Source organism: Denticeps clupeoides, chromosome 4, assembly GCF_900700375.1.
Source record: "Denticeps clupeoides chromosome 4, fDenClu1.1, whole genome shotgun sequence".
NCBI lineage: Eukaryota > Metazoa > Chordata > Actinopteri > Clupeiformes > Denticipitidae > Denticeps > Denticeps clupeoides.
Genome location: NC_041710.1, coordinates 8,712,775 through 8,740,095, shown reverse-complemented (window position 1 = coordinate 8,740,095; position 27,321 = coordinate 8,712,775). Strand labels below are relative to the sequence as shown.

The 27,321-nt window shown below is 43.3% G+C and overlaps 1 protein-coding gene across 2 annotated transcripts in view; it reads left to right on the top strand.

Annotated features, from left to right (window-relative positions):
- Window positions 1-3,417: 3,417 nt before the first annotated feature.
- astn1 (astrotactin 1) overlaps window positions 3,418-27,321 on the top strand; it is a 195,131-nt gene continuing 171,227 nt past the window's right edge. Inside the window, exon 1 of one of the 2 annotated variants that reach the window (XM_028976985.1) lies at window positions 3,418-3,891. In XM_028976985.1, coding sequence (XP_028832818.1) covers window positions 3,591-3,891 — 301 coding nt within the window. In that variant the 5' untranslated portion in view covers window positions 3,418-3,590. The remainder of the gene's footprint in view (window positions 3,892-27,321) is intronic. The other variant, XM_028976984.1, reaches the window with a different exon arrangement.

The following is a 27,321-nucleotide window of genomic DNA, read 5'->3' as shown; positions in this document are numbered from 1 at the left end:
TGTAATAGGAATCATTGTGACCATTTTATTACTGAAGCGAGTAAGCAGCACATTATTAAACGCAACAAATAGTTGCAGTGAAATAATAAGTGTAGAGAATAAATTCACCCATTATTTATCTGGGAGCAATTCTTCGTGGACTAGACAATCATAACAATTAAAAGGTACATTTTGCAAAGGCTTAAACGTATTTGGTTTCATATCAAGAATCAGTAATAAAGAGGAAAGCACACAGTATTATACATCACGTTGTTCTGGTGTCTCACAGTGTCAGAAACAACATCTTGATAAAGTTTTGGTAAGTCTGTCTGTTGGCTGAATCTTGGATTACTACAGCACTGAAATCGGCCTCCCATCAGTCATTTGCTCGCCTTTGCCGTTTTAAACATATTAGCTTCTCTGTGATGCATTTTGCTATATAATGCGTTTTTCCTATCAGCACATCAATAGCGCTCCGTGCTGCAACATTCAGCCTGGGACTGAAGCAACATCCCGCCAGGACAATATGACTCTTTTATTACACCACCCTCCTCTGACCTGCAGTCTTTGTCACACACGGGCTGATGGAATCCAGGTCATGGCACCAGCAGAGCTGAATTTACTGATAAGATTTCTGAAACAAGCCTTATAAGTTTAGTAAGCCCATCTGGACGTTAGGGGGGTATTTTGGGGTGTATACTGTATATATGTTTTCAAAAGACTGACTGTGACTATTCTTACTGTGATAAGAATAACCCAGCACACAAATCCTTACAAATATCTATCCCGGTAGAGAATTTGTATGACAATGCAGTCACTCCCCTGAGCCAGATTTGTTGCGTATCTGAGCCTGAAATCTCGTTGGCTGAGTGAGCATCATGCTATCTTAATTTATGAGCTGCTTGCAGTTTTTGTGCATCCAAGTATTCGACTCTGGTGTCTGCTTCATCACCTATAGAAGTCTCTGGTTATTGGCTGAGATTCTGGTCCGGCGTAAGGCCCGGCTCCTCTGCGTTCTGATTAATGCCAGCATTGACTTATTTCATCGACCCCTTAATTCATTAAAATGATTCCTTCTTGAGTTATTGAAACGGCGACGTAATTAGTTGGAACGCACGTAAATAAAATGCGGACTTTAATGCTACACCAGGCAGCAGCGCCCCGTGCCGCCAAAGTCCAGAAAAAAAAAACGGGGGAGGCGTCGGTTGCAGCATCACCATCTGCAGTATTCAGCCGCCATCATCAGATGGTTTCTGTTCTTGTACCGTCAGTTCAGTTTAGGCAGCGGGGTGTTCATCTCGCTGCCCACGTGCCTGCTAGCGGTTCTGCTGATGCCAACAGCAGGACAACGCTGCTTGCCATGTCTGGTTAGTTTCATGAAACATGCTGAGACAACGGTTGCTCCTGCCTCGGCCAAAACTGGGCTCAAAATAATATGAGCGTCAACGTTATACGCCGCAGACCCAAATAACTTCATTAAAGTTGTCCCTGAATTACCTGACCTTTAGGAATGTGCATTAGCCTGACTTCTCTATGGCCATCCATGTCCCATTGACCACTCTGTAAAGTTAATACTTTAGCTCAATTGGCAAAGAAAGTGAGGTATATCATGCATTTGTTCAAAATTAACATAATGAGTAAACTGCTTAAAGTAATTATACCATTATATTATTTTATACTGATATGCTGCTAGGCAAATGTAGCCAAGTGCATTTCTGTGGCAGAAATTTTGAAGTGATTATCTTTTTCTAATAATAATATTTCTATGGTATTGTCTTTTATCGCAACCATTTGTTCGCTTTGGACTTTACTTACAAGCACACTACATAATGAACAAAACAAAGGTCCGCCCTTTTGTTAAATAACATAATAATTGATATAATAAGAAAGTTTGAATTTAGGAGAATAGTGAAATATGATTCATTGTGAAACACTGCAGCACAGCAGTCAGTCCACATAATGAAATGTGTCCTTTGCTTTTAACCTGTCACCCTTAGTGAGCAGTGGGCAGCCATGAAAGGCGCCAGGGGAGCAGTGTGTGGGGACGGTGCTTTGCTCAGTGGCACCTTGGCAGATCGGGATTTGAACCTTCTGATTATAGGGCCGCTTCCTTAACCGCTAGGCCACCAATGTCCTGTTTGAAATATCCAACATATCCACCTACAAGCATCCTACATGATGTTGTCCCCCTTACTACCATTGTGTCCCTGAGCAAGACACTTAACTAAGTTGCTCCAGGGGGACCGTCCCTGTAACTACTGATAGTAAGTTGCTCTGGTTAAGGGTGTCTGGTAAATGCGGTAAATGTAAATATGTTATTTTTTCCTTGTTCATTGTACAGGTAGAGGTCTTATATAGATCTGTATAGTGTTTACATTTACATTTAGCGTGAGCGACTTGCAATCAGTAGTTACAGGGACAGTCCCCCCCTGGAGCAATTTAGGGTTAAGTGTCTTGCTCAGGGACACAATGGTAGTAAGTGGGATTTGAACCTGGGTCTTCTGGTTCATAGGCGAGTGTGTTACCCACTAGGCTACTACCACCCATGCATTTAGTATAGTTTAGTTTAGGGTCTGTGTTGAACAATATTTCAATACACGATATACTGTGTATACTGTATAAATAGTCTATACAGCTCTTCATAATAAAGAAGATGTGTTAGAAGTGCAATAAAAAGACATGTATAAAGACATGTTGTATAGTTCTCCATATTGTTTAAAGTATTACTCATTTCCAACAGTAAAGTTTGGACAAAACAATATGGGAAGGTCGATGAGGCCTGAACCTTTAGCGAGTGTCGTTCCATTTGTTTTCCTCAAAAGGTACTATAACAAACCGACAGAAGAGCATTTCACAGCCACACATGACGCTGCAGCTCCAGCGCGGCACGTAAGAACCAGCCAACTACTGTTAAAGAGACACCCCAAAGAAAGTGACACCCCAAAGAGACAACCCCCCCCCCCCCCCTCCTCAAAGTACAATTATGGAGCAGGGTCGCAGCTGAAATGAGTCCCGCGGCCCCTCATCACAGAACCGCCTCACAGCCTGCCGAAGCCCGGGAGGAGAGCTGGATGGGGCTCAAGATTACACAGCGAGATCATTCTTAGTGGCGGGTTCTCCTGGTCCTGCACCTGCTCCTGCCCTCAGCAGATGCACCGGGCCTCCTCCTCCTCCTCCTCCTCATCATCCTCCTCCTCCTGGCCGGTGTGGCAGAAGAAGCACAGTCTGCCGCCATTTAAAATGACTGGTGCCGAACAACGGCCGAAATATGACGAGCTGACATTATTAATCCTGCATCCCACCCCCCCCCCGCTGTTAAGCACTTTTAAAAGGAGGCGCGTCCAATTAAATGGCACGAAAAGCCTTTCTTATGACACGACGCGGAACGTAATCTTCTTTATATTCATCCTCTAAAAAAAATCATAAAAAAAAAAATAACAACGTATTAACGTAATAGGAAAAAAAAAAAAAGAAGCAAATCTCCTTTAGGCGTTTGTCGGAGCAGACGGAGGTCTTTGCGCCTTTATTTCTCTTTAAAAGAGAGAGGCGGCTGCGCGCCGCGCCGCGCCGCTCAGCTGACGACTGCAGCCGCCTGGCGGATCCGCGACAAGATGGGTCCGCGTCCGCGTCCGCGTCCCCGCGTCCTCCCGGCGCTCCTGCTGGGGCTCCTGCTGCTCGGTCCGGCCGCCGCCGCCTCCGCCGCCGACGACGAGCCGCCGCAGGACATGGAGTGCAAGACCAAGAGCGTCACGGTGTCGGCGCTGCCGTTCCTGCGCGAAAACGACCTGAGCATCATGCACAGCCCGTCGGCCTCCGAGCCCAAGCTGCTGTTCTCCGTCAGGAACGACTTCCCGGGCGACGTGGTGGTGGTGGACGACCTGGAGAACACCGAGCTGCCGTTCTTCGTGCTCGGTGAGTCGCGGCGCGCCGCGCGGCCTCGTGGTTCCGTCCCGTTCTTATTTTATATATATATTATATATATATATATTATATATATATTTTTCTTGCACCGTGGCCTGCATCGTGCTTCCCGGGCGTCGCCTGGTCTGGCCGTGCGGCCTCCGTCGCGACATTACGAATAGCGATAATCTTCATCACCATCATCATCGTCGTCGTCATGATTATGACATTTGGGGACGCGCGCGGTGGCGTTTTCGTCACGTCGCCGCCGACGCGTCCGTGGGTCAGAACAGACGACGTCTCGCCTACTTTCGGTAATTGCCGCTGCCAAGTTCGACAGGAGTAAATATACGCGGGTTCAGTATTGCGGGATTATTCCCAGAATGCAAAATGTAGAAAAATAATAAATAAAAAAAAAAAAAATAGAGCCCGCATGATTTTACCAACGTGGCCGCACACAGCGTGTAAATGGTGCACCTGGCTGGTTACACGTCTCTGCTGCAGAGTGGGGAGCTGGCTGCTGTCCATGGTGCTCACACGGCCGCCAGCCCACGGCCAAACGCTTCACCAAGGGAAGGAAGGAGGATGGGGGACGAGAGGAAGCGTATAAAGTGTCCTTTACACGGGCCGCGCCGGTCCCATGGGACCAGGCGGAGAGTGGTTGGCGGGCGATCAGTGCACGCAGCGAAGGTGTCAACTCCCGGGAGCGGGAGATGTGCAGGGCCCGTGTCATCGAGGTGACAAGGGGGTCATGTTGTGTCGTGTTACGAGAGCGCCAGAGCGAGGTGGCGAACAGCGAATGGTGTGGCGTCTTGTGCCGTCATGAAGAGGGCGGAAGGCCTGACGAACCCTAGAATTCACTTTCACGGCGAACAGTAGACGTTAAGACATACTGAAGCACAAATTTGTAACTTGACGACTTTTACACTGCGTTTGCAAGCCCAGCAACATTACAAAATGAATGTTGAGGCACTAGAGGCCGTGCCGGTGCAAATTTGGCCAGTTTTACTGTGTCTTTAACAACAAAAACAGCAAAGTGAAGTGATTGTCACGTGTGATACAAAGCAGCACAGCACACGGTGCACACAGTGAAATTTGTCCTCTGCATTTAACCCATCACCCTGAGTGAGCAGTGGGCAGCCATGACAGGCGCCCGGGGAGCAGTGTGTGGGGACGGTGCTTTGCTCAGTGGCACCTCAGTGGCACCTTGGCGGATCGGGATTCTTAACCGCCAGGCCACCACTGCCCCGAATAACGAATAGAACTTTTCTATTTTATTTTAATAATGAAATAACGAATAACTTTTCTAAGTCACCCTGAACTTTTCAACGCTAGCCTACATTGTAAAATCCTGCGCGGACTACTCCTTACATTTCGCACACCGGCTCCTTTGCTTTCAAAGTCAACACATGTAGAAATGCCAATACCGTTGATACGAATGAAACAAAATTGTATTAAGGTCCTTTTTTTTTTTTTGGAGTCAAGTGGAGTCAATAATTCAACCTTCACGCAACCCAAGTGTCTGTACTTCTGCTCGAGTGGAGAATATATTTCCTTTTGTCATCCTTATGTTGATGACAAATGTTGTTGTCATCGTTATTGCAATTTTTATTGGAATCTTTGACTAAACGCAACACGTCATTCAACGCTTGCATTCCTGGGAAAGAACATCTTTCAGACATGTTGTGCACAGTTCAAAATCAGTGACTCGCAGCTCAGACTTGTTCATTAATATTCAAATTTTCAGTCTGCGGATAAACTGCTTAACCACGTTTTTTTTTTTTTTTTTATGAAAAGTCGCCCCGAAAGGGCTGCGCACAATAACTTTCCGCAAGTGCAGCGGTACTTACCGTTGAAAAATCCCCCGGAGTGGAAAATACGCCGTCAGCGCGAATATCTGACTGCAGAATGAGTTTGTCAACGGTGTCGGTGGATTTGCTTTGCGCCGTATGAAGTGCGTCCCTTCCAGGAGAAGCGCCGCGCAGCAGAGACAGATGGGACGCATTGTTTACTTGTACGAGAACAGATGATGATGGTTCTAGAGGAACGACGCTAGTCTGCGATCAAAGCGGCCGACCAAAGTGAAGCTTTGTAGCCACCAAACATGGCGTGGCGCTTTGTAGTACCGGGTATCAGTAGTGACAGAGGGTCACACCGGGGACCTCCGCGGCAGGGGGCCCAGTGGCATGAGAGAGAGTTTGTGCTTTTTGTGGAACAGTCTATGTTAGCATGTTGCGCGCTGCCTGGTAATGGCTGCGGAGATGAGTAGCAAACCAGTAGTGGCCCAGTTTCACTCATCTCAGAGTGCTGCTAACAGGCTAAAGCTAGTTTGAAAAGTTTATCTTGAAAGCAACAGTCAGAAAATTAGTGTGTGTGTGTGTGTGTGTGTATGTGTGTACACAGTACACGCCAAAAGTTTGGACACACCTTCTCATTCAATGTGTTTTCTTTATTTTCATGACCATTTACGTTGGTAGATTCTCACTGAAGGCATCAAAACTATGAATGAACACATGTGGAGTTATGTACTTAACAAAAAAAGGTGAGATAACTGAAAACATGTTTTATATTCTAGTTTCTTTGCTCTGATTACTGCTTTGGTCACTCTTGGCGTTCTCTCGATGAGCTTCCAGCGGTCGTCTTGAAGGAGTTCCCAGAGGCGTTTAGCACTTGTTGGACCCTTTGCCTTCACTCTGCGGTCCAGCTCACCCCAAATCATCTCGTTTGGGTTCAGGTCCGGTGATTGTGGAGGCCATGTTTTAATATATACCTATAAAATATAAAAAAATAAGACCCTGGATTTTTTTGTTTCCTTCAATTTCCAACATAACAAATCATAGTGTGTAATATCGTTCCATGAAGAATGACTGGCTTTTGAAGGTTTCCCTGTGAAAGGACAACCAGCCCTGTTCGTAAATGGCATACAAGTTATATATAGCTAGTAGTAGCTTTAAGACCAATATTTCACCTTCTAAAACACACAACTGTGGGTTTTCCCATGGCAGAGGTTGCTGCAGATTTAACACCGCTAAATCTGTCCTTAGAGAGATTAGAGGCATTTTTCATGACACAGGAAGTGAAATACACAGAGGTATAAGCGCTGCCCTTTTCCACTATAATATGCCATTTTGTATTGGCCTGCTGCAGCTTGGTTTTATAATGAGTGTATGTATTGTTTGGTTGCGTATGTGTTCGTATAGATATCATGTTAATCGCCTGCCCTAATGCTGTGTCTTTGTTTGAATCTCAATTTGATGAGTGAGGAGATTCACCTCAAAAGAAGCTGCAGTTAGGCCGCACTTCCTGCTTCTTCAGTTAAGTTCTGTTCGGTTTCCCATGCTGCCCTGTTTCTTTATTAGGAATGGTGTGTTTGCCGAACACACACTCTGTTTTTTTTTTTTTTTTTTAGTGAGCACATTAGGCCACAATTGCTTCATTGTGGCCTTATAGTTACAGTTTCTTTTTTACGCAGATATGCATTCACTCATGATACATAAACACTGTAAATCAGCAGAACACACCCACCACAGTAACATGAAATTGTTACAATAATGGTGATACAGGACTTTGAAATATAAAATCATTGCTGTGTCACAGCAGGCTTCTGCTATTTGGAATATATTATAGAAGAAATATATTGAATAAAAAGGAATAAGGCTTTGGATCATTTTAGCCTGACAGCGGCTGCCAGTGTCTTTTTTTTTGGTAAAGCCTGACTGAAAATGAGTTGAGGATCTATAGCACTTTTATTTTTGCCTCAATATTACACTATAGGTGTTGTTACAATCTAATAATATATTGGGTCCAGGCTTTTGTTCCATCCTTCCTGCAGTCTGAGGCGCTGGGTTTGTTCAGCAGGCATTTTCTCTCCAGGGCCGGCACATTGAGCCGGTACGGCAGTGAAATGTTTCCATGGCAACTGGAGCTGGTGCTTAGACAGTGCCTTGAAGAGAAGTGACATTACGCTCTCCCCTCAGGAAAAGAGGAGCAACACTACCCTAGCGCATCTGGACAGAATATGACACAAACTTTTATCTCCTTGCATTCCCAGTTCGGCCTTACCAGCATGGTACTGGATATTGCATTTGCAATTACTTAAAAATTTCACTTTAAATTGGCATGTGTATGTGTGTGTGTGAACTCTCTTAAGGCAAATACATTTAGTTTATTGTATGCTCACACGAATGCGTTATGAGGATGAGCATGACTGCGGTGAAGGGAGCACCAGAGTGGCATCATATTGTTGTCTCTCTCACAGCGGCATAGCCGACATTACCTGCTGACATATGCGCTGAGTCTCTTTCCAACACTTGTCTTAGTAAAAGTTTTAAATATTAAAGCAAGCTTTAGTCTGAATAATTGATTGTGATTTATTGTGCTCAGGGCATGGGTCTTTACTCTGAGTTAACAGAGATTTTAACCCTTTGGCCTGGGGCTAGCTAGCCTGGATCTGGAGCAAGATTTTTATATTTAATCTTTTGGCCAGCTTGTTTTTTCGCTGACATTGCAATGAGTGTTTCAATTAGTGAAGTGAAATTGAAGTGATTGTCATTGTGAAACACTGCAGCACAGCACACGGTGACACAACAAAATGTGTCCTCTGCTTTTAACCAACACCCTTGGTAAGCAGTGGGCAGCCATGACAGGCGCCCGAGGAGCAGTGTGTGGGGACGGTGCTTTGCTAAGTCCCCAAGGTGCTCAGTGGCACCTTAGCTGCTCGGGATTTGAACTAGCAACCTTCTGATTATGGGGCTGCTTCCTTAACCACTAGGCCATCACATCTAATTTAGAAATTAGAAAATAGCCTTGATTTCAAGTCATCATTTAAACTCTGCTGAATAATATGCTGATCTGATCTGCTTTTAACCCATCACCCTTAGTTATTAGTGGGCAGCCATGACAGGCACCCGGGGCGCAGTGTGTGGGGACGGTACCTTGCTCAAAAGGACCTCAGTGTCACCTTGGTGGTTTTGGTTTTGAACCTTTCGGTTTACATGTCCACTTCCTCCACTTCCTGCTAAGCCACCACTGCCAATATAACCACATTTGACCACTACAGGAACTTAACGTCTGAAAGTATTTTATTTATATTAATTTTCATCAAACCTAATGGACAGTGCCATGAGTCTTGCATATTTCTTCATCACCTTAAACAATTTTTTAATGGCGTATCATTAGCGGCATAACATATTAACACACCTTACGTACGCAGCACTTTCATTACCTTGGAAGAACGCCGTAGTGAAGTTCCACTAAGGTCTTGGCCACCCTTCAGCAATAAAAGCGTTGACAGGAAAGAGATCATTAGCACCTGGCATTGGTGCGCTATCATCCTGACATCATCAGCGTGGCTGGCCCAGCTGGGGTGGGATTCGGCAGCTTCGCCGTGTCTAATGAGCTGTGCGCTAATGAACAGGGAAGGGCCACGTTTTCAGGTAAGTCATCCAAAAAGCAGTATGTAAATTCGTGTGGGCGTCTTGTCTGTGTTATCTCCGCGGTGACGTGGCTTCCATCTGGCGGTGGCGAGAATGTCAACAGTGCGGAGATGAATTCGGGAAGGGCGAGGGAATATCTATGCAGGCTCATGGAGGGCTCTGGGCCCCGTGTGCCGGATGGGCAAACAGAAGTACCAAAAGAGCGCTGCTCGCATTAACACTTTCTTCGGGTAATTTATGGCACTTCACGAGCCAAAACCTGTGGAGAGTCCTTCAGGCAAACAGACAAGAAAAGTGCTTTTCCAGGTGTAGCAACCGAGAGAAGACGATGTCCCACAACTCTAATTTTTCTAAGTCTTGCAGAAAGAACAGTATAGATAATGACTTTAATAAACACCTATTTTTATATATATATATATATATATATATTTATTTTTTTCCTCACTGTAGTTATTCTAAAAATACATGTTGTGCTTGTTATTCTCAAGTTGCTTTAAAAAGCAGGGGCCTGTGAAGAACGAACCTCAAACAGCAATATTGATCACGTAAATATAACATTTTGTTGTGCAGGGTCTTATTTTGAGACTTTATCCTGTTTACCCTTTTACTTTTCACATTACGGCTAACTGCAAAAACCAACTGAATTGTTTCATGACGGTTAAGAGCTTGTGAAAAATACAGGCAGAAATACTGATTTTGACAAGTGAAACAAGTAATGGTTATTAAACACATTTTACACGGTTAAAGCGACGTTTAATGGTTGGTTACATAAATTTAGGTAATTATAGATATTTGGCTGAACCTCATATTTTAATTCATTTTCATGTCATCTTGCGATTACTTGCGTGGATTCAGTGGAGTACTTAACTCGGCAAGAATTACAGGCTGGACACTGACCGTAACAGAACTCAATCTGCTGTAACAAAACCAGTGCCTTGCACGTCAGGGTGAATACGACTTTGTTACGTTCGAGCTGGACTAATGCACTGTCAGAGCCTGAATGACATTGAGGCACAGCTTCACGTCTGTAATGGAAAGGCTTTTCTTGGTGAGCCGAGTGGGTTTTTTATTTTCGACTCCTCCGTCCATCCTCTTTCTTCAGCTCTTGACCTTGGGATGTGCTCTAGCCTTTTGCGAAAGGCGTCTGCAACATGTCATGGCGCTAAAGGGGGCAAAGGAAGAGCGCATTCAACCATCTCCAGCTCTCAAAGAGGGTGCAGGCTAGAGCAGACCTCAAATCTATAATCTGAGTGTGCTGAAGTCATTATATTTGCTTGACACTAATCAACCCTGACAACTAATACGGTTTCATTTACCTTAGACGTCCAGAAGCTGCTGATTTTTGTTGAATACTTGTTTTGATCATAGTGAGCAGCTTTTGGTTTTGTGTCCTTGTGCAGTTCTCAAGCCTTCAACCTGCAGCATCTGATCCGATCACAAGTCTGATCACATAGCACTGCCTTTTATACTGAAGACCCGTGCATTTAACGTGACCTTTTTCAAGCTGCCTGATGCAGTCAGAAGTCCGGGCTAGTTGAGCTGTTACTCGCGAGCAACAGGTCTGCCTTCGGGGATTCATGCTCAGCTGATGGCAATAGTCTCATTACCTAGCGCACGCAATCCAAGACCAAGGGCAAAACTCTGGGAAAGGTCTAAAGGGACGGCTGCTCACAATGTGGTGTCAGAAATGACAGAGTGGAAAGGAAATTACCTTCGATGCTGTGAGTCCACATCTGCATGTTTGAAATCCACACTTTCTGTTAGAGTAAACCTGATAGAGGACTGGTTTTAGTAGACATCACCTACTCTAATTGTGTTAATGTGAAACTCAGACCATTATATAATACTTATTTAATCTATCTTATAATGGTCCTTGCTAATACACACTCCCGTGATGAAGGTACATCATATAAATCATACATATCTTGAAGTTAGTGCCTTCGTTTTCATGACCTAGTGTATGGAGCAGCTGGATGTCATGACATCAATCTGAGTAGAAGTGACACTTATAATGTAAAAGAGGTGTGGACACGGAAGGGTGCGCTGTGAAATGCCCAATACAATTAGACCAACATGCATAACAGTGCCAGCGTATAACTTCCAATGACCAAATTCTGACTAAAGGTTTTAGCGCTTTTAAGGGGCTGTGGTGGCCTAGCGGTTAAGGAAGTGGCCCCATAATCAGAAGGTTGCCGGTTCAAATCCCGATCCACCAAGGTGCCACTGAGGTGCCACTGAGCAAAGCACCGTCCCCACACACTGCTCCCCGGGCGCCTATCATGGCTGCCCACTGCTCACTAAGGGTGATGGGTTAAATGCAGAGGAAAAAAAATTCATTGTGTGTACCATGTGCTCTGCTGCTGTGTATCACATGTGACAATCACTTCACGCTATTCACTTTTTTCATTTGAGAGTATGCTACAGAGCAGAGATGTAATCTGGCCTAAAAAGTTACCTGAAGCCCAACAGCTTTTAAACAGGCCGGCTTTCTTTGCACACGTTACGAGTGCCAGACTAAGAGGTAAAGGAAATGAGCGGGTTTAAATAATCGCCACAGGCTAGCCTCCGTTTCACCTCATCAACATCCATTTTCGCATCTCCCTCACGATAATTAGAACGCATCACCTGATGTCGGTAACCGAGGATTACTAAAAAAAAATCTAAAAACATCTGAAACTCTTTAACAAATTTACGAGCTGCGGAAAGGATGGGTACTATAGACCGGAAATTTGTGTTGCTGACCATTCATTTACTGCACAAAGCTTGACCCGACCCGAGTCTGCCAAGGTTTATAGCTCTACTGCAGAATGCGTGCATTTACTTGCAGAAATGAACCAAGTTTTAATTAATGCTGACAGGCGCTGATGGGCTGTCTGATCTATTTCAGAATATTTTGCATTATCTGATTCATTTAACATTTCTTTGCAAGATATTTCTGGACGGATAACATATGCTACTGAACCCAAGGCTAGATTCTGTAGCACATCTGAAGCTGAACGGTGTGTGTGTGTGTGTGTGCATGTGTGTGTGTGGTGCTGAAGGCCACATCGGCTGAGCCCGAAGTAAAAAACTTTTGAGTGGCACCTTGCCTTTGCATGACCCTATTTAATGCCACCGCTGTGGAACACACCGTCCTGTGCATCGCATTGCAAAAGGATTCTTCTCTCCCTCCCCTTCCCCAGCCACCATCTCAGTCTCTTTTGTCCTTTACTGTGAGAAAGTGCTCATTTAAGGCTTCTCCACGATGGCCAAGTGTCCTTCTCTTACAGCCTTAGCACGTTTCTTTCAACGCATCTCCATCACCCAATTAAACCAGCAGAATGACAAAGGAAATCTCTAACAGTTCTTATTCTTCTTCTGCCAGTGTGATATTTTTGCTCCCCGTATGGAAAATGGGGGGCTAATGAGATGGCACAGTTGGTCCAATGATCCTGCCGGAGCGTGGACCATCAGGCCAGCTAAAGTGGTCCTAGTGGAGGTTTAATAAGAATGTAGTTTTTTGTTAAAGAAAGCTGAAGGATTGCTTTTGTCTTGTAAAGGTTGGATTTTTGCAGCGGTCCAAGCCTTCAGTTGTGAAACATTTGATTACACGATTCACCCCTATTTGTCATAGTATCAGAATTTAGAAGTGCTTCTTTTTCAGAGCCCCCCCATGGGGGTAAGTGAATTATTGTATTTGGTCTGATGGCAACTCTGGCTGTAAAATCCCCAAAGCATTTACGTAATTAGTTTGTGTCTTTATTAATGTGTGGGAGGTGGTATAGGGCCAGCGCCACCTGGGAATTTCATCAAGCACAAATTAAAATATTGCAAGCAGTAATCAGAGTGAGTGGCTCGTATCATTTGGTAAACTGTTAGAGGCACGTATTCTCCGTGCAAAGAAGCTGGCGGTGAGGAGACATTTAAAACAATGGACTAAATGCATGATTATATATATATAATGTTGATTATAAATATGTTTGCCCTCATTCAAATCGGAAGTACTTGGATGTGATCAACCATTTTTGGTGGAGTGGTGCTACTCTTTTTTTTTTTTTTTTCTGAGATAGATAGAACATATCACTAATTCTTATAATATGTCTTTTTTTTAAGCACATCTGAAAATATATGTTTAATTATGTCCACTATTATTGCAGCAGAATATGAATATAATCATATGAATTTTTAGAGCAGGTATTGGTAGAGACCACCTTAAAGACCCAGTGTGTGCAGAATAAACTGCTTTCAGGTCTCCCCACTAGCTCATTTTCAGCTGAATGTCCAGGAACGTGATGAAATAAAATTATAAGGAGGGAGTCGTAGCATGAAGAGGCAGGATCCAGGAACCAGCTGGCAGCCAAGTGGAAGAGCTGTGCTGGGCAATGATGGTGGGAGGAATAAATCTGATGTTGATCCGTGGGCATAAGTGGAGTAAGATGGAGCACACAAAAGCCCTGTTTATTTAATGGAGCATAGCATATTGATTCATATGCCATGTGTGTTCAACATATCGACACGCGATTGGCTTTTTTTTTATTATTATTTTTATCCTGTCTGCTTTCCTGAAGCACTTTCCTTTTAAGTTCCCTAGGCCATTATTTCATGGTCATTCACAGCCCATTTGTTTGTTTATTTATTTATTTATCTATTGCAAGTGGCAAGTGATGTGCTCAGATTCATTCAATTCTAATGGATTTTGGTGCATTAAATTTTCTTAGTTCCTGCTGTTCAGTGTCCATTATACTAAGCTATTCAAACAGCAAAAATGCACCTTTTCCATCTTGCTCCTGAATGTGAACATTTTACTTTTGAAATGGACGAATAGTTTCTGAAAGGATGAAAGGTACATGTTTTCTCCCTGATACACACACACACTCCTATATGAAGGTTCTCTCTTATAAAGATAATCTTTTAAAGAATTATCATATGTCCTGATCATGCTTCAATGTTTACAATTTAATGGGTATGAGATAGTTTATCTTGTTCGACAATGATGCTTCCTCCAGGAATTCAAGTAGACAGTCCCTCTAGGAGCCTTGCTAAAACACACAGACGGCCTTTCTACACTGGAGCCTGATTCATTTTTAACCTCACAGCTTTGGGTGTTCTGGTCGCCTCAACACTCAACAAGCAGTTTTCTTCTTTTTTGTCTACGACAGTGAGTCATTATAGATGTATTTATTTATTGCAGGCCTGCAGAGTAGGTGGTGTTTTATCTCTTCACCTACACAAAGTAAAAAAAAAAAAAAATTCTTATTGCTGTTAGGTTAATGACTACTGTTTTAAGCTGAGCGTCTCAGATGTTCATCAGAACACAGAAGTTCTGCCTGTGCTGCAACTGAAGTGTTTGTGCCAGAAGGCCTTAATAATCTTTGTTAACCTGCTTGCAACCTCTGCCTGCCGGAGGCTTAAATGAAACTATTTGACACTGAAGGGAGCCAGGCTAGCCTTCGGGGGTCACCCTGTCATTAGCAGGAAGTTGAAGAATGACAGCAGTCGTGCAGGGGTAGAGGCTCAGGTGAAACCCCGAGATGATCTGGCAATGTGAACTTTAACCCAATCGCCTGAGGAATCCAATAATGTTTTATTCCCAAATGCAAAAGGTGTAATTATAGCAAGGCTGTCTTAATAGCCAGTGACAAATGGCGGCCTCTTGTAAATAGCAGGTAAACATATTTATTTATTTACATGCTTGCAATAACTTGCAGATAAACCAAATTATCAAACGCAATTGCCTTCTCAATAATGACTCATACAATAGTTTGCATCAAAAAAGAAAATTGGCAGCAATTAAATATGCAAATCAGCCTTTGGGGAAGCACTTTGGGATCAGGACGTTATTATGGTGCTGATCTGAAAAAGGATTAGAGAAAAGCAGGACTATCTTTTACCAAGTCAGAGAGCGGCGCTTGAGGGGAGAAGGGAGTGTTAAACTCTTTAATTCGCCAACAACCTGTGATGGCTGGACGTCTTTCAGTTTAGCAGAAGCAACAGGGCGTCGTGTGAAATAAATGTCAGTCATGTCTTATCTCCTAGCATGTTAAATTATAAATAAATGCCTGGGCCTTTAGTGGAAGTTATGCATATTTTTCTGCTCCACTTCATCTGTGTTTATACACACACACACACACATGCATACAGTGCCGGTAAGAAAATGTCCTGCTAAGGCACAAAGGGATTTGAAAGCTTAAGAGTCTGGACATCTCTGTGAACATGAATAACCCTGTGGCTTTAGTATAGTGGACCATGCATTTGTCTCCCAACTTTATTAAATGCAACCTTTGAAATAAATGCGAGTGCCTATTTTCGTCCGAAGTGATTCAGGCAGCCTGGACTTGTAGAGATTGCTCAGTAGGGCCCGTGTGTCACCTTCGAAGTGCTTCATTATTACCGACACAAGCTGCTGTGGAGGCTTGTGTAACAGCCAGTGCTGTTTAATAGACCTCTGTGTGTCTGTTCTGCAAGCGCTCTTTTGAAATGCTCAGTTTGCGGGACGCGGCTTTGGCTTTCCATAGTTACTGAATCAGCATAGGAGGACCCTTAAGATAGCAAGTGCAGCAGAGTCATTGCTTTGCAATGAATAACAGCGAGGGCGCATGTCTTCATCTACCCATGGTGGTGGCGCAGATGTGCGTGGCATAAATTCTCATTCTAAACAATCCACCCATACCTCGCTGGCTTCCCAATGTAGGTTATTGGCTGACCGCTGCTCTTCCTTGTTTCCAGATCTGGAGTGCAGTTTCTAATGCACTCCAGCAACAGAAAACACAGGCGAAGTGCTTTCATTATGCTTCATCATGATGTGTGCAGCCTTGTGCTGTGAGTGGTAATAAATGGAGGTCAGAGCTAAGGCCTCTGTCTCACGTCCCCAGGAAATTGTTTCCTCAACCGTCGGGCTAGCGTTGAAGCCCCATTACTGCTAAGGCAACAGTTGGTGGGTGTAGGGTTCATATTTAGCGGTGCTCACATGAACACCCAAGGCCCCCCTCACATGTGTGTCCCGTGCCTGAACTTGTACCTGAACTTGAAGGCTCTCACTGCTAAAAGACAATGAGATTGTTCATCCCACAAGGCCATGAGGAGAATTTAAATCTGACTCTCTTTTGAACAAAGATGATGAATGCCAAGATTTCTTTTAAATATATATTTTTGTTTGTACTCTCTTTGGAGGAGTTATTATTTAAGTGAAAGTCTTTTTTGCTTTCAGAACAAAGGGTTTCGTTAGAGATATACGGTGTATTGTCGACTACATCAGTATCGGGAAATATTGACAGTTATTAATTTGCTGTTCTGTCAGCTTGGTTTCAGATATATAGTGTTAAGTTTAAAAGCATTTACCACAGATATAAATCACCGTGCAGTTTAATGGCATGTCATTGCCAACAGATTTCTGTGGAAGCCTCTGGAATTCACCGCGGGGGACCCGAGTCCCCTCTACCACCCCCCTCCATGCGTCCAACAGTTGCATGCATGAGCAAATGAAACATGGCGTTTAGAGAAGAGCTACATTGAGATGCATTGCCACAGGCAGGCTGGCTAGCCAAGGAGAGCGCTCAGCCCAACGTGCTACGTAGGGGGACATTAACTCACAAGCTAAGATAAGTTAGAGTCCCTATTTAAAGAGCCTGGAGTCCAAATACAGTGTGGCATCGTGCTGGGTCATTTCAGCTGCACATTAGCAAATGGATTGGATCGTACATCAGTGACTCCGCTCAGCGCGTGTTTGAGTTTAGCATCTCAGGTGCACTGACGTCGAGGGAGAAGAGGGTTGGCAGGGATTTACTTTGAGCCAGAAGGTTAAAGCCATTAACATAGATCAGCGGACATTAAGTTGCCGTGTCCCCTCAGTCTTAGTGTGATGCACCTAAGAGGCATGGACCACAGAGACACCTACATCTACCAGCAGAATTTTATTGTGTTTGGAAGGTAAAAGGTTTCTTCTGTTGCAACAATGGCATCCGATTGGATGCTTGCCATGACATCCTCCCCTGTAACATGCATTTGAAGAGCACGAGATGTGAATAAAGTAGCAATTAAACACCAGCACCATCATCATCATCATCATCAGCCTGTCTCTGTCCAGCAGACCCTGCTGTCACTCTTGTCTTAAGATTTAAGAAAGCATGTGCTCCGCTGGTGGCCATATGCGCCGACAGATGCCACCGCCGTGCCCCCGAGGAGGAAGACAAATGACCTGTCTGTGGCTTCGGAGCTGAGAAATTGTGGTTTGGGTTAGAAAACAGCGAGAACATTTGCATGCACTGCATGCCCTGTGTCTGAGATTCATTCATTGCGGGAATGTTCAGTGATGCACACTAATGCTTTCAGAGAGGCCACAGGTAAGGGTTTTCAAAGGGCGACTAGGTGTGCCTGCTCTATTTAAATAAATACATGAATAAATGCAACGTTGGGGTTTACTTGAGGTACCACAAAAATCAAAATGCATTAAAACGGTACAATTACCACCTCAGAGATGTATAACACTGCAAATCGATTCAATTTCAGGTAACCATCTTTCAGAATGTAGCCCTGTGACAATCAGTGATATTTAACAAGCAAATTCCAATAATGTAATAGAAACAAGTTGAGTGCTTGCTACTCGCTGCTACTTTTGAAGAAGAGTAACTACTGGATTCGCCCAATATAAGATAATCCTAAATATAAGACCACAGCCCTTTTTTTAGTTGGTGCCATCTACAGTTATTGGGTTTCTTGTTCAGACCAGTCTTTTCAAGGTCTTTAAAAAGTTTAAGTAGTGGAGGAACCATGGAGCTCTTACATTGCTACCATATTCTGGTAATTCTTATGCACCACAAACACAGGTGTCATGCAGCTTTCTCCTTCTTTTCTGATTATGCTTGAGGATCAAAGACATTGTTGTCAAGGGGGGGTTGTCATCCGGCATCATACAGCACAATATCCGATTTGCACATCTCTGGACCACACCCGCCACCAAGACAAAAATTCAGCATTTTACTGAAAGTTAATGTGAACTTTGCAGTTAACCTAAAAACAGAAAGCCCCTAGACTCATGTGTTAAAAATATGAGTGAATGATCAGAGAATCAAAAAATGCAGAGGATGGTTAAACTTGGTTGCCATGGTTGCAATTTCATGGTGTTTATCACTGTGCTTCTGTCCATGGTTGCAGCAGACAGTCTGAGCGATTTATTCACAGTCATGAACCCTTTTACTGAATAATGTAAGTGGTCTAATCAGCTCAAATGTGTCATGCACATGAAAGATGTATTTTATGCTAAATATATAATTTTTCAAAGATAATGTCTCTGTAACAATCTGTAAAGTATGTTTTTTTCTGACTAATTAGACACAATAAAAATGCTTGGTAGTTAAGTGCGGTGATTCAGCATTGTTATTTTTTTTTATACTGCTCTACAAAAATAATATTCCCTGTAATACTAAAGCTCTCTCAATACTCAGGCAGAGATACAGCCATCTATCCCAATTTAGTTGTTATACAATTGCTTATTATTAATGCATTGCTTTTAACTTGATGGACTACAACTCCAGGTACAAAAGAGCCGCACATAATTACTCCAGCGTTTCACTTTTAATAAAGCTAACAAAGCGTCCAATTAGAAAAGAAGGTGGCTAAAATTAGCCTCAAAATTAGAAAATGCTGAACAAAGCCTGGAACAAAGCCGCTCCACTCCTGCTGGGGCTGTGAATTCAGACCACCCTCGACACAGGACATATATTTAAAGAGGTAATAATTAACTCTATTTTTAAGACATGACTCATTGCCTTAAAGAAATCTCCTCTGCCTGCCGCTATTGAGGACGGAGTTCCTTTGGACGACCACAGGAAGAGGGACACGATCAATAATAGAGGCAAGCGGATAATCTAATGTTCCCATCAAGATTTCATATTAGTGCCTTCAGTCCTCAGAAATCCCCATTTCAGATAATGGACGGCTTAAAAATGACCCACAAAATATGCAAAAAGTGAAAAAGTGAGTCTTTTAAACATTCTCCTTTTTATTCCCAAATATTACCTTAATTATTCCCATTTCACTATGGATTTTTGACTGGCAATAGAAGTTTGTGCGGCATGCCACCAATATGGGGTGTTGAAAGAGACTATTTCCACAAAGTGATATAAGGATGTTCCTTCTAAAAAGTTCCAGAACTACAGGCCACACCGATGATGATGTCACAGGTTCACTGCGTGTCCTTTGTGGATAAAATGTGCAGGTCCGACCATGACTGTAGTTGAAGGGCTGGCAATTACGTTTACCCCAACATCCCCAAATATGAGGATGGGCTTTAGCAGACCAGAAAGGAACATGCATGCATGCATTTTTTACATAGTCTGAGAAGTCCTGTAAACATTTCTCTGCTGTTTTTTTCGACGCTATATTTATCCTTCTGCGTCTTAGTTTTTGCCTTTTGTTTTTAATAGCATTATTTTTTCAGCCCATTGAGCTTAGTGAGAATAAATTTTAGCTTCAGTTCATATGCATTGGCTGATGTAGAGCAGTCCACTCACACTTAATACTAATCCTTTTGTTTTTTTGTTCGTGAAAAGCCAGCGGCCCTGTTGGCCCTGCTCTTGCAGCCTCCTCGCACAACAACCTGCACCACGGGGGGCCACACATCCAGGGCGCGTCACTCTGCTCATATTAGCAAACGCTTTAGAACAGTTCCTCTTATAATTGGCCACTTATGTAATTGTTTTATTGGTCAGGGCTGAAAATAGTTGCCCGTTGAGTCGGGGATGAGACCAGAGCTGGCAACTCTGGAGATGAGGGCTAGTAAATATCAGGTTAATTGAGGCAGTTACATTAGCACTTGGGGCCTTGCGCCGTCATTCCCTACAATTTCATAAATTAGGATTAGTGCAGGACAGAGATAAGGGTTATGTCCTCCCAAAGCAGAGTGCATACTGAAGACCTTTTCCATTTTTGTGTAAAAAAGGGTAAAATAAAAAAGACTTGCTCACTACCAGCAGAGGTAGTCATGTAAAAACTGGGTTTCATTCACCCAAAATGCAAAACATTTTTATAAAAATAATATGTAGGAGAGATAATATACAGCATAAGGATACAAAATATAAACACAGCGCTAGGCTAACGTAACCAAAGGGAATGTGAAAGGTGACGTATGGCTGCTGCTGTAGATCTGGGCACGCGTTAAACTCAGGAAGTACAACCTGCCGTCATGGCCACACACTGACCCATGTTATTGGCCGTTCCCTCCGGACAGCTGTTGTGTCTGTGTTACACTAAATCACAGCACATCTGGGGCAGGGTGGCCTAGCGGGTGAGGAAGCGGACATGTAACAGAAGGGTTGCGGGTTCAAATCCCGAATGGTCAAGGCGCCGCTGTGTGGGTACCGTGTGCTATGCTGCGTTTCACAATGACCAAAACTGTCACTTTCTTTAATAATCTGTGTGTCTTCTGGCCAAAGTTTTTATCTTGATGACATTATGACAATGCTCAATCTTAAATGTTTCACATTGTCAAAAGTGTATGGACTAACCAACTTTAGCGTAGACCGTATACATCACCGTGAGGTAATGGCATCAGTTTTCATCAAGGACTGCAGGGTTTTTTCCTTAAGAGCATACAGCAGTTCCATGTCTCCATATTTGTTAAGAGCGCAATCTGCAATTTTCAGTAAAGATTTATAAAGTGTAGTGATTGTCACATGTGATACACAGCAGCACAGCACATGGTGCACACAGTGAAATTTGTCCTCTGCATTTAACCCATCACCCTGAGTGAGCAGTGGGCAGCCATGACAGGCGCCCGGGGAGCAGTGTGTGGGGACGGTGCTTTGCTCAGTGGCACCTTGACGGATCGGGATTCGAACCGGCAACCTTCTGATTACGGGGCCGCTTCCTTAACTGCTAGGCCACCACAGCCCCTAGTGATATTATAAACCAGTTGTTATGAAACTTCTTTCCATCGAGACATTACGTGTTTTCATCAGAAGAATGGAATTTTAGCCCCAGTACCCCCAACTGGCGCCTCTTCTGCCTGACATTGTAAATATATAATTTTTTTCCCCACGGCAATACATTGTTCCACTGGGTGTTCTTGGACGGTGAGTTAAATGACATTTATCTAAATCCTAAATGCCAGTGCTCTCAGCTTAAGATTTTCACATCTTCCTTGACAAGTAGATTTACTTTTATCACTTTCTCACATCTCTTTCAAACGACCTTAATGATTCTTTTTTTCCCAGCCACTTAAGCTGAAAAAAAGTGCATCAAAATAAAAAACTAAAAAAAAGTTGCATAAAAAGATGTTAATTGCTTAATTAATTCAGAATCCACACCTGCGTGCCAGCACCTGCTCTCATTAACTCCAGTGTTTCCTGAACGGGGGGAGACAGGACCTGGCACCGCTGTGACTGCATCAAAAATAAACGAAGGACTCTTCACAACTTTTTGACAATTCTGTCGGCAACATGTCATAAACACCACATCCTGTTGTAACAAATTACTTTATATGTTGCAGCCATTATATCTATTTTGACAAATGAATAATATTGTCACAAAAGTGAAAGGAAGCGGAAGACCAAACTTGATCGATCACTGATGAACGCAAAGGGGACAGTGTCCAAATCTGAAAGTAAATGCAAGTCATGACCAGGTTCCACTGGCATTCTTTGACTGTGAGTTAAATGGCGTTTAACTGATGTTCGCTCCTGCAACGCAGTTAGTCAGAGAGAAACAAGGTCAGACTGGGGCACGACCAGTCCCAAGCTTAGAACTGATGCTCCCCATCATGTTTCGTTTGTGGATCGATGAACAAGTCAGCTCCATCTTCATGCCGTTCCCTGCTAGAGCCAGATCATTTGGCGTGTGTGTTCTTGTCTGAAGGTGAAATAAAGTCTTGAGGTGCCTGCGACCTGAGATCCAATAACAAAGAGAGCAGAGTCTATTTACTCAGGATTGGAGAGCAGCATGTCGTTAGTTATTGTCCTGCGGATGATGAAACCGAAGCGCTTTAATGTGACTGCTGCTGTGACTCTCGCTAATCCTGACTGAAGGCAATCCCGGCATCTAGACGAAGCTGTAGTTAATTGATCCATCACTGCATCTTAGGAGACCAAATGAATAAAGGCATAAAGAATAAATGCTTTTTTTTTTTTTAGACTGCCAGTGAAACATTTTCACTGTTGTTCTACTGTAGCTGTGTCCAAACTATTAATGTGAAGTTATGTAGTAAACAAACAAACAAAAAGTTTTATATTGTAGACTCTACAAAGCAGCAAATGTCTGCTGTGATGACTTAACCACCTTACTCGCAATTCCAGAGAGGACGTTTATCTAAGTTGAAAACGAGTGATTGGCATTGTGAAACACTTCAGCACAGCACACGGCGACACAATGAAATCTGTCCTCACCCTTGGTGAGCAGTGTGCAGCCATGACAGTTGCCCGAGGAGCAGTTTGTGGGGACGGTGCTTTGCTTAGTGGCACCTTGGCAAATCGGGATTCGAACCGATAACCTTCTGATTTCTTAAGTGCTTTAACTGCCCAAAGAACATTTTTTGAAGCTGCTTGTGAACATTAAGGTAAAGAGAGTCCACTCTGAACAATCTTATTCGTGAAGCATAATATATCTGTATAATATAAATGTAAATAAACCTGTCTGTTGTCAGCTCTTTAATTAATTTGCATTTAAATGTTCATCTTAGAAGTAAAAGGCTATTAATACCTAAAGTGTTTTACACAGATTTGTTATTTCTGTTCACCTTGTCTATTTTTTTGTATACCACGGGCACAACCACTGAGACACAACCACTGAAACAGTGAAGATAATGAGAGCCGGTACTTTCACGCAGTTGTAGACTCCAAATTAATTAAGCAATTAACAGCCTTTTAAGCTTCGAGGCTTTTTTTTAAACATTTTGCTTTGATTTGTTTTAGCTGATGTGGCTGAAAAGTAGAAAAGGTCCATTTGAAATGGGCATCTGAAAGAGGTGGGATGTTGGTGCACTTTCAGTGCACTTTATATGTCCATGTTATAAATACTAGCTTGACAAAGAAAGCATGGAAGAAAAAAAGTCTAAAAGCCAAAAAAAAAAAAATGGAGTGCATTTCATTCAGACATGATGTATAAACCTTTACATGGAGGGACAATATTTCCCATCTGCAGTAGCTTTTCTTGCTGGTGCATAAGTGCTGTGCTTAATAATACACCCATTCCGGGACCCTGCATCCCGTTCACGCACTCCATCGTATCCTTTTTCGTTATTTTGCGAGTCACCTGCCAGGTGTCCATCTCAGCCGTGCACGCATGGACTGCACGTTGTTTACCATAATGCGTCCTGCGGAGCCGTAGCCTTGGCCGCTGCTCATTAGCATTGCAGATGCATCTTAATTCAGCCTGCTGGGCCGCGCGCAGGACGCAGAGGATAATTACATCCCCCGGATGGACTCGCTCTCCAGCACGCAGGCCGGTTCGGAGACGGCCTTGCACGCTGAAGCATCACTCGTCTGCTGCGGTGCTGAGGATATGAACGAGGCTGGGACAGGAGGCGGGGCCGTTTCCAATGGTGTCTGAAGAGTGTGTCTGTGTGGTTTTGTTTCTGCAAACACGTGTGCCAGGGTCTCAAACAGTGCCATTGATCGTCACTTTGGGCAATTCTGTCCTCCCCCAGTCATTTTCCATCTTCAGTGTAATCGCCTGCTGTGTCACATAAGCCTGGTTCTGGGGAGCGCTAGAGAGATTTCAGTGCTGCGAAGGAAGTCATGATTTTCCTCAATACATCTTTTTTGTGGTACAAAATCAGCCTCCACGTGAGGGGAAAAACGCTCCGTTCTGTTCGCTCCCCAGCCAAACATAGACCAGGACATTTTTCGTCTGCTACCGCACCACAGTGCAGCGTGCAGGCCACACTGCTGGCTGTTACTGAATTTTTCAGTGTCAGGGTATCGGGAAGACCCATAGTGGTTAACTGGCTGTATGTCACATTAAAGACGCAGCATTTCCCTGTTTTCCTTCGGGAACCGACTTAAACCAAAACAGCTGGAGAATTTGCATAAATCATTGGCAGCTGGTTTGGAAGATGGATCAACTTGTATCATCTTGTACAAGCACTCCCTGCTACGTGCACATGTCAGAAACCAGGGAAGAAATAGCGAAAAAGTCTCATATACACCTGACTGTCAAAAATAACGTTTAATCCGCCATCCTACAGTAATCAATACATTTATGAGGACTGAGGCACGTAATGACCTGTGACTGATCTGTAAGCTATGGATTTTTTAATTTTTTTTTTATTTAACCTGCTGCTTGTGTAGGAAATTACCATGTTGGTTTATTTCCCTCTCCTGTCGGCCAGAAAATTGGTGCACATGAGGAGCAGCTAATGACTATCTTTCAACATTAAAGTCAGTCTGTCAGGCTTTTTGTGCTGGGACCCATGGGAGTGGATGTGTCTCTCTGTCAGCCGCGACTATATTTCGTGAATGTCACGGTAATATTTTCCACTCAGCGTGTGATCCCGCTGCCATCCGCCTCGTCCCCACCTGCACTGTTCCCGCAACGGGCACGATGTTTTGAATAGCTGCACGCGGGTGGCACCTGAATGTCACAAGTGGCAGAGGGGCATCACCGGCTGGTACATCCAGAGCTGCCCAGAGAGGAGCTGCTCTACGGGCCAACCACCGGGAGGCAAAGCCGCTGCTTGGCTTGTTAGCGGCATGAGTGGAGAGAGGCTTTGCATACATTTGACTGAAGAGGGGACCTTTAGAGATGACCTTCAGTCTCTCTGTGCAGGGGTCCAGCAGTGTGAGTGCTGCTCAACATGCTTAATCAGATGTTTAAATCTTTTATGCCCCCTTAAGAACTATAAACCAGGACATGTAGCGCAAATAAAGGCACAGGAAGGCTTTAAATACGAGGAAGCCCTCAGGAAAATGTCCTATCAAATGTCATTAAGCCCTATCTTAAATCCGGGGAGAAGATGATATTAAATAACTGGGAGGCTTTTATTGAAATGCAAAGTGCTTTTTGACTTTGGAAAGCAGAAAGACTGAAGGAGGGGAGAGGGAGCTGGCGCTAATGGCTGTTCTTCAATGTGACAAGTCATGTAAAACCCTTAAAGCTGGTACGCTATGACAAGAAGGCACTTGTCCTCAGCTTTAACTGTTAACTTTTGCTCTTATACAGATTTAACTTTTTAAATATTCAATCATCTTAAAGGGTGAAAAATGACATTTAAAAAAATAACATTATTATGTTGTGTATTTTGAATAGTTGAAGTAAATTATTACTTGCTATTGTTGATACTGCTTAAACTTTAACTTCTTCTACTTGGAATTATTCAGATGGATTATTACAGTTATGACTGCTTAAACTTTCTTTTCACATTTGCTAATTCAATATCCTTTATTTAAATTAAGATAGTATGATGAGATAATACTTTATTAGTCCCACAAATGGGAAATTTGCAAATTCACAATTCATAATGTATTATTAATACTTAAAAACTACCCGCTAGTAAAAAACTTCTGTAATATTAATCATAAGATCATTTAGTAATAATAATTTGTTAATTATTTGAATAGCTGCAACAGTAAATTATGTAAGGGTTAATCCAGGATGAATTGATGTGGAGGATAATCCTGCTCATGACTGTAGTCATATGACTAGATGCTCATTCAGCAAGTTGCTATGGTTACACAGACAGTTTGCTATCTTATGGCTAATTTGTTCAGAATGAAACACGACTGGAACCTATCATAATAGATTATTTGGAAATCGACTGAATGATTTATTTACGGTCTTTAATAAACTATTAGAGAGTGACTGAGCTGCTGTTTATTGGGGCCTGTTACATTTGGCAAATGGCAAGCTTGCTAGGTGATGAGATGTGCAGCAGCGTTAAAGTGGCACGCCGGGCTGAACACTCCGTCATCCTGGCATTGATTTGGGACGGCTTTCCACTCCACTTCATCTGGTCATTATTCTCGTTAGTGTAGAGGAGAGATCAGAAAAAGCGCAAAGAAAGGGCTAAAAGGAGACAGAGAGGCCACTGTCCTTTTTTTCAGCACCAATCACAGCTAAGTTGTCCTCATCATTGCCTGTCAGATATGGAGGCAGTGATCTTGTTCAAAAATCTGATGGCTAGATCATCATCAACACTTGTTCATCAAGTGGTGGCCTAGCAGGTAATGTAGCGGACTTGTAACTGAAGGGTTGCGGGTTCAAATCCCAAACTGAGGTCCCTTGATCAAGGTACCGTCCCCACAGGCTGCTCCCAGTGGCCTTTCAAGGCTGCCCACTGCTCACGAAAGTTGCAGGGTTAAATGCAGAGGACATATTTTGTCGGGTGTGTCAAAATGACAAAATTATGACTTTTAGTCATCATGAATGAAACCTCACATTGTGAGTTCTTTTATTTTTGTTCAGGTTGATAGTCATTTTCATACGCTTTCTGAAATAAAATGCTTCTTATCACCTTTGAAGCTCACTTATTGGCAAGCTTAGTGTGAGAAGCAGGGGTCGTGCCAGTGGGGTTTTTGTCTCACATATTAATAGTCAGCCTTGGTTGCAATGGAAAGACGCTCAATAGCTTGTCTTTAAATGCCTCCTTCCCGTTGCACAGCAACATGAGCTAATTTCGCTCAGTACATTGTAGTTTATAACCCAGTTGCAGAACAATTAATTTCAGCAGCGATTAAGTTGGAATGAGCCTTAATTGTACGCTGTGAAATACATTTACTTAACACTTCAGTTACTCACACCTGAGCAGGGAGCAAAGACCTTCCACTGGTGAGAGACAAGGCTTCTTCTGGGCTTCCTTCTCTGCTCCTCGACTTATTGGTTTGGGTTCCTTTGTCTTGGCCTCAGTGCTGGTCTCTGGAGCTATTCTGGGTTGATGTGGGGATATTATTAGACACACAATTCTGCACAAGGACCCCAAGGAAGTTTTTATCCCAGAGGAGAAAAAAAAGACCCCCTAAAAAGGTTTGAAAATATGCTTATGTGAACACACCACCTATTAAGCATCTAGGTCATAGGACAGGTAATGCTAATGCTGTGTTAA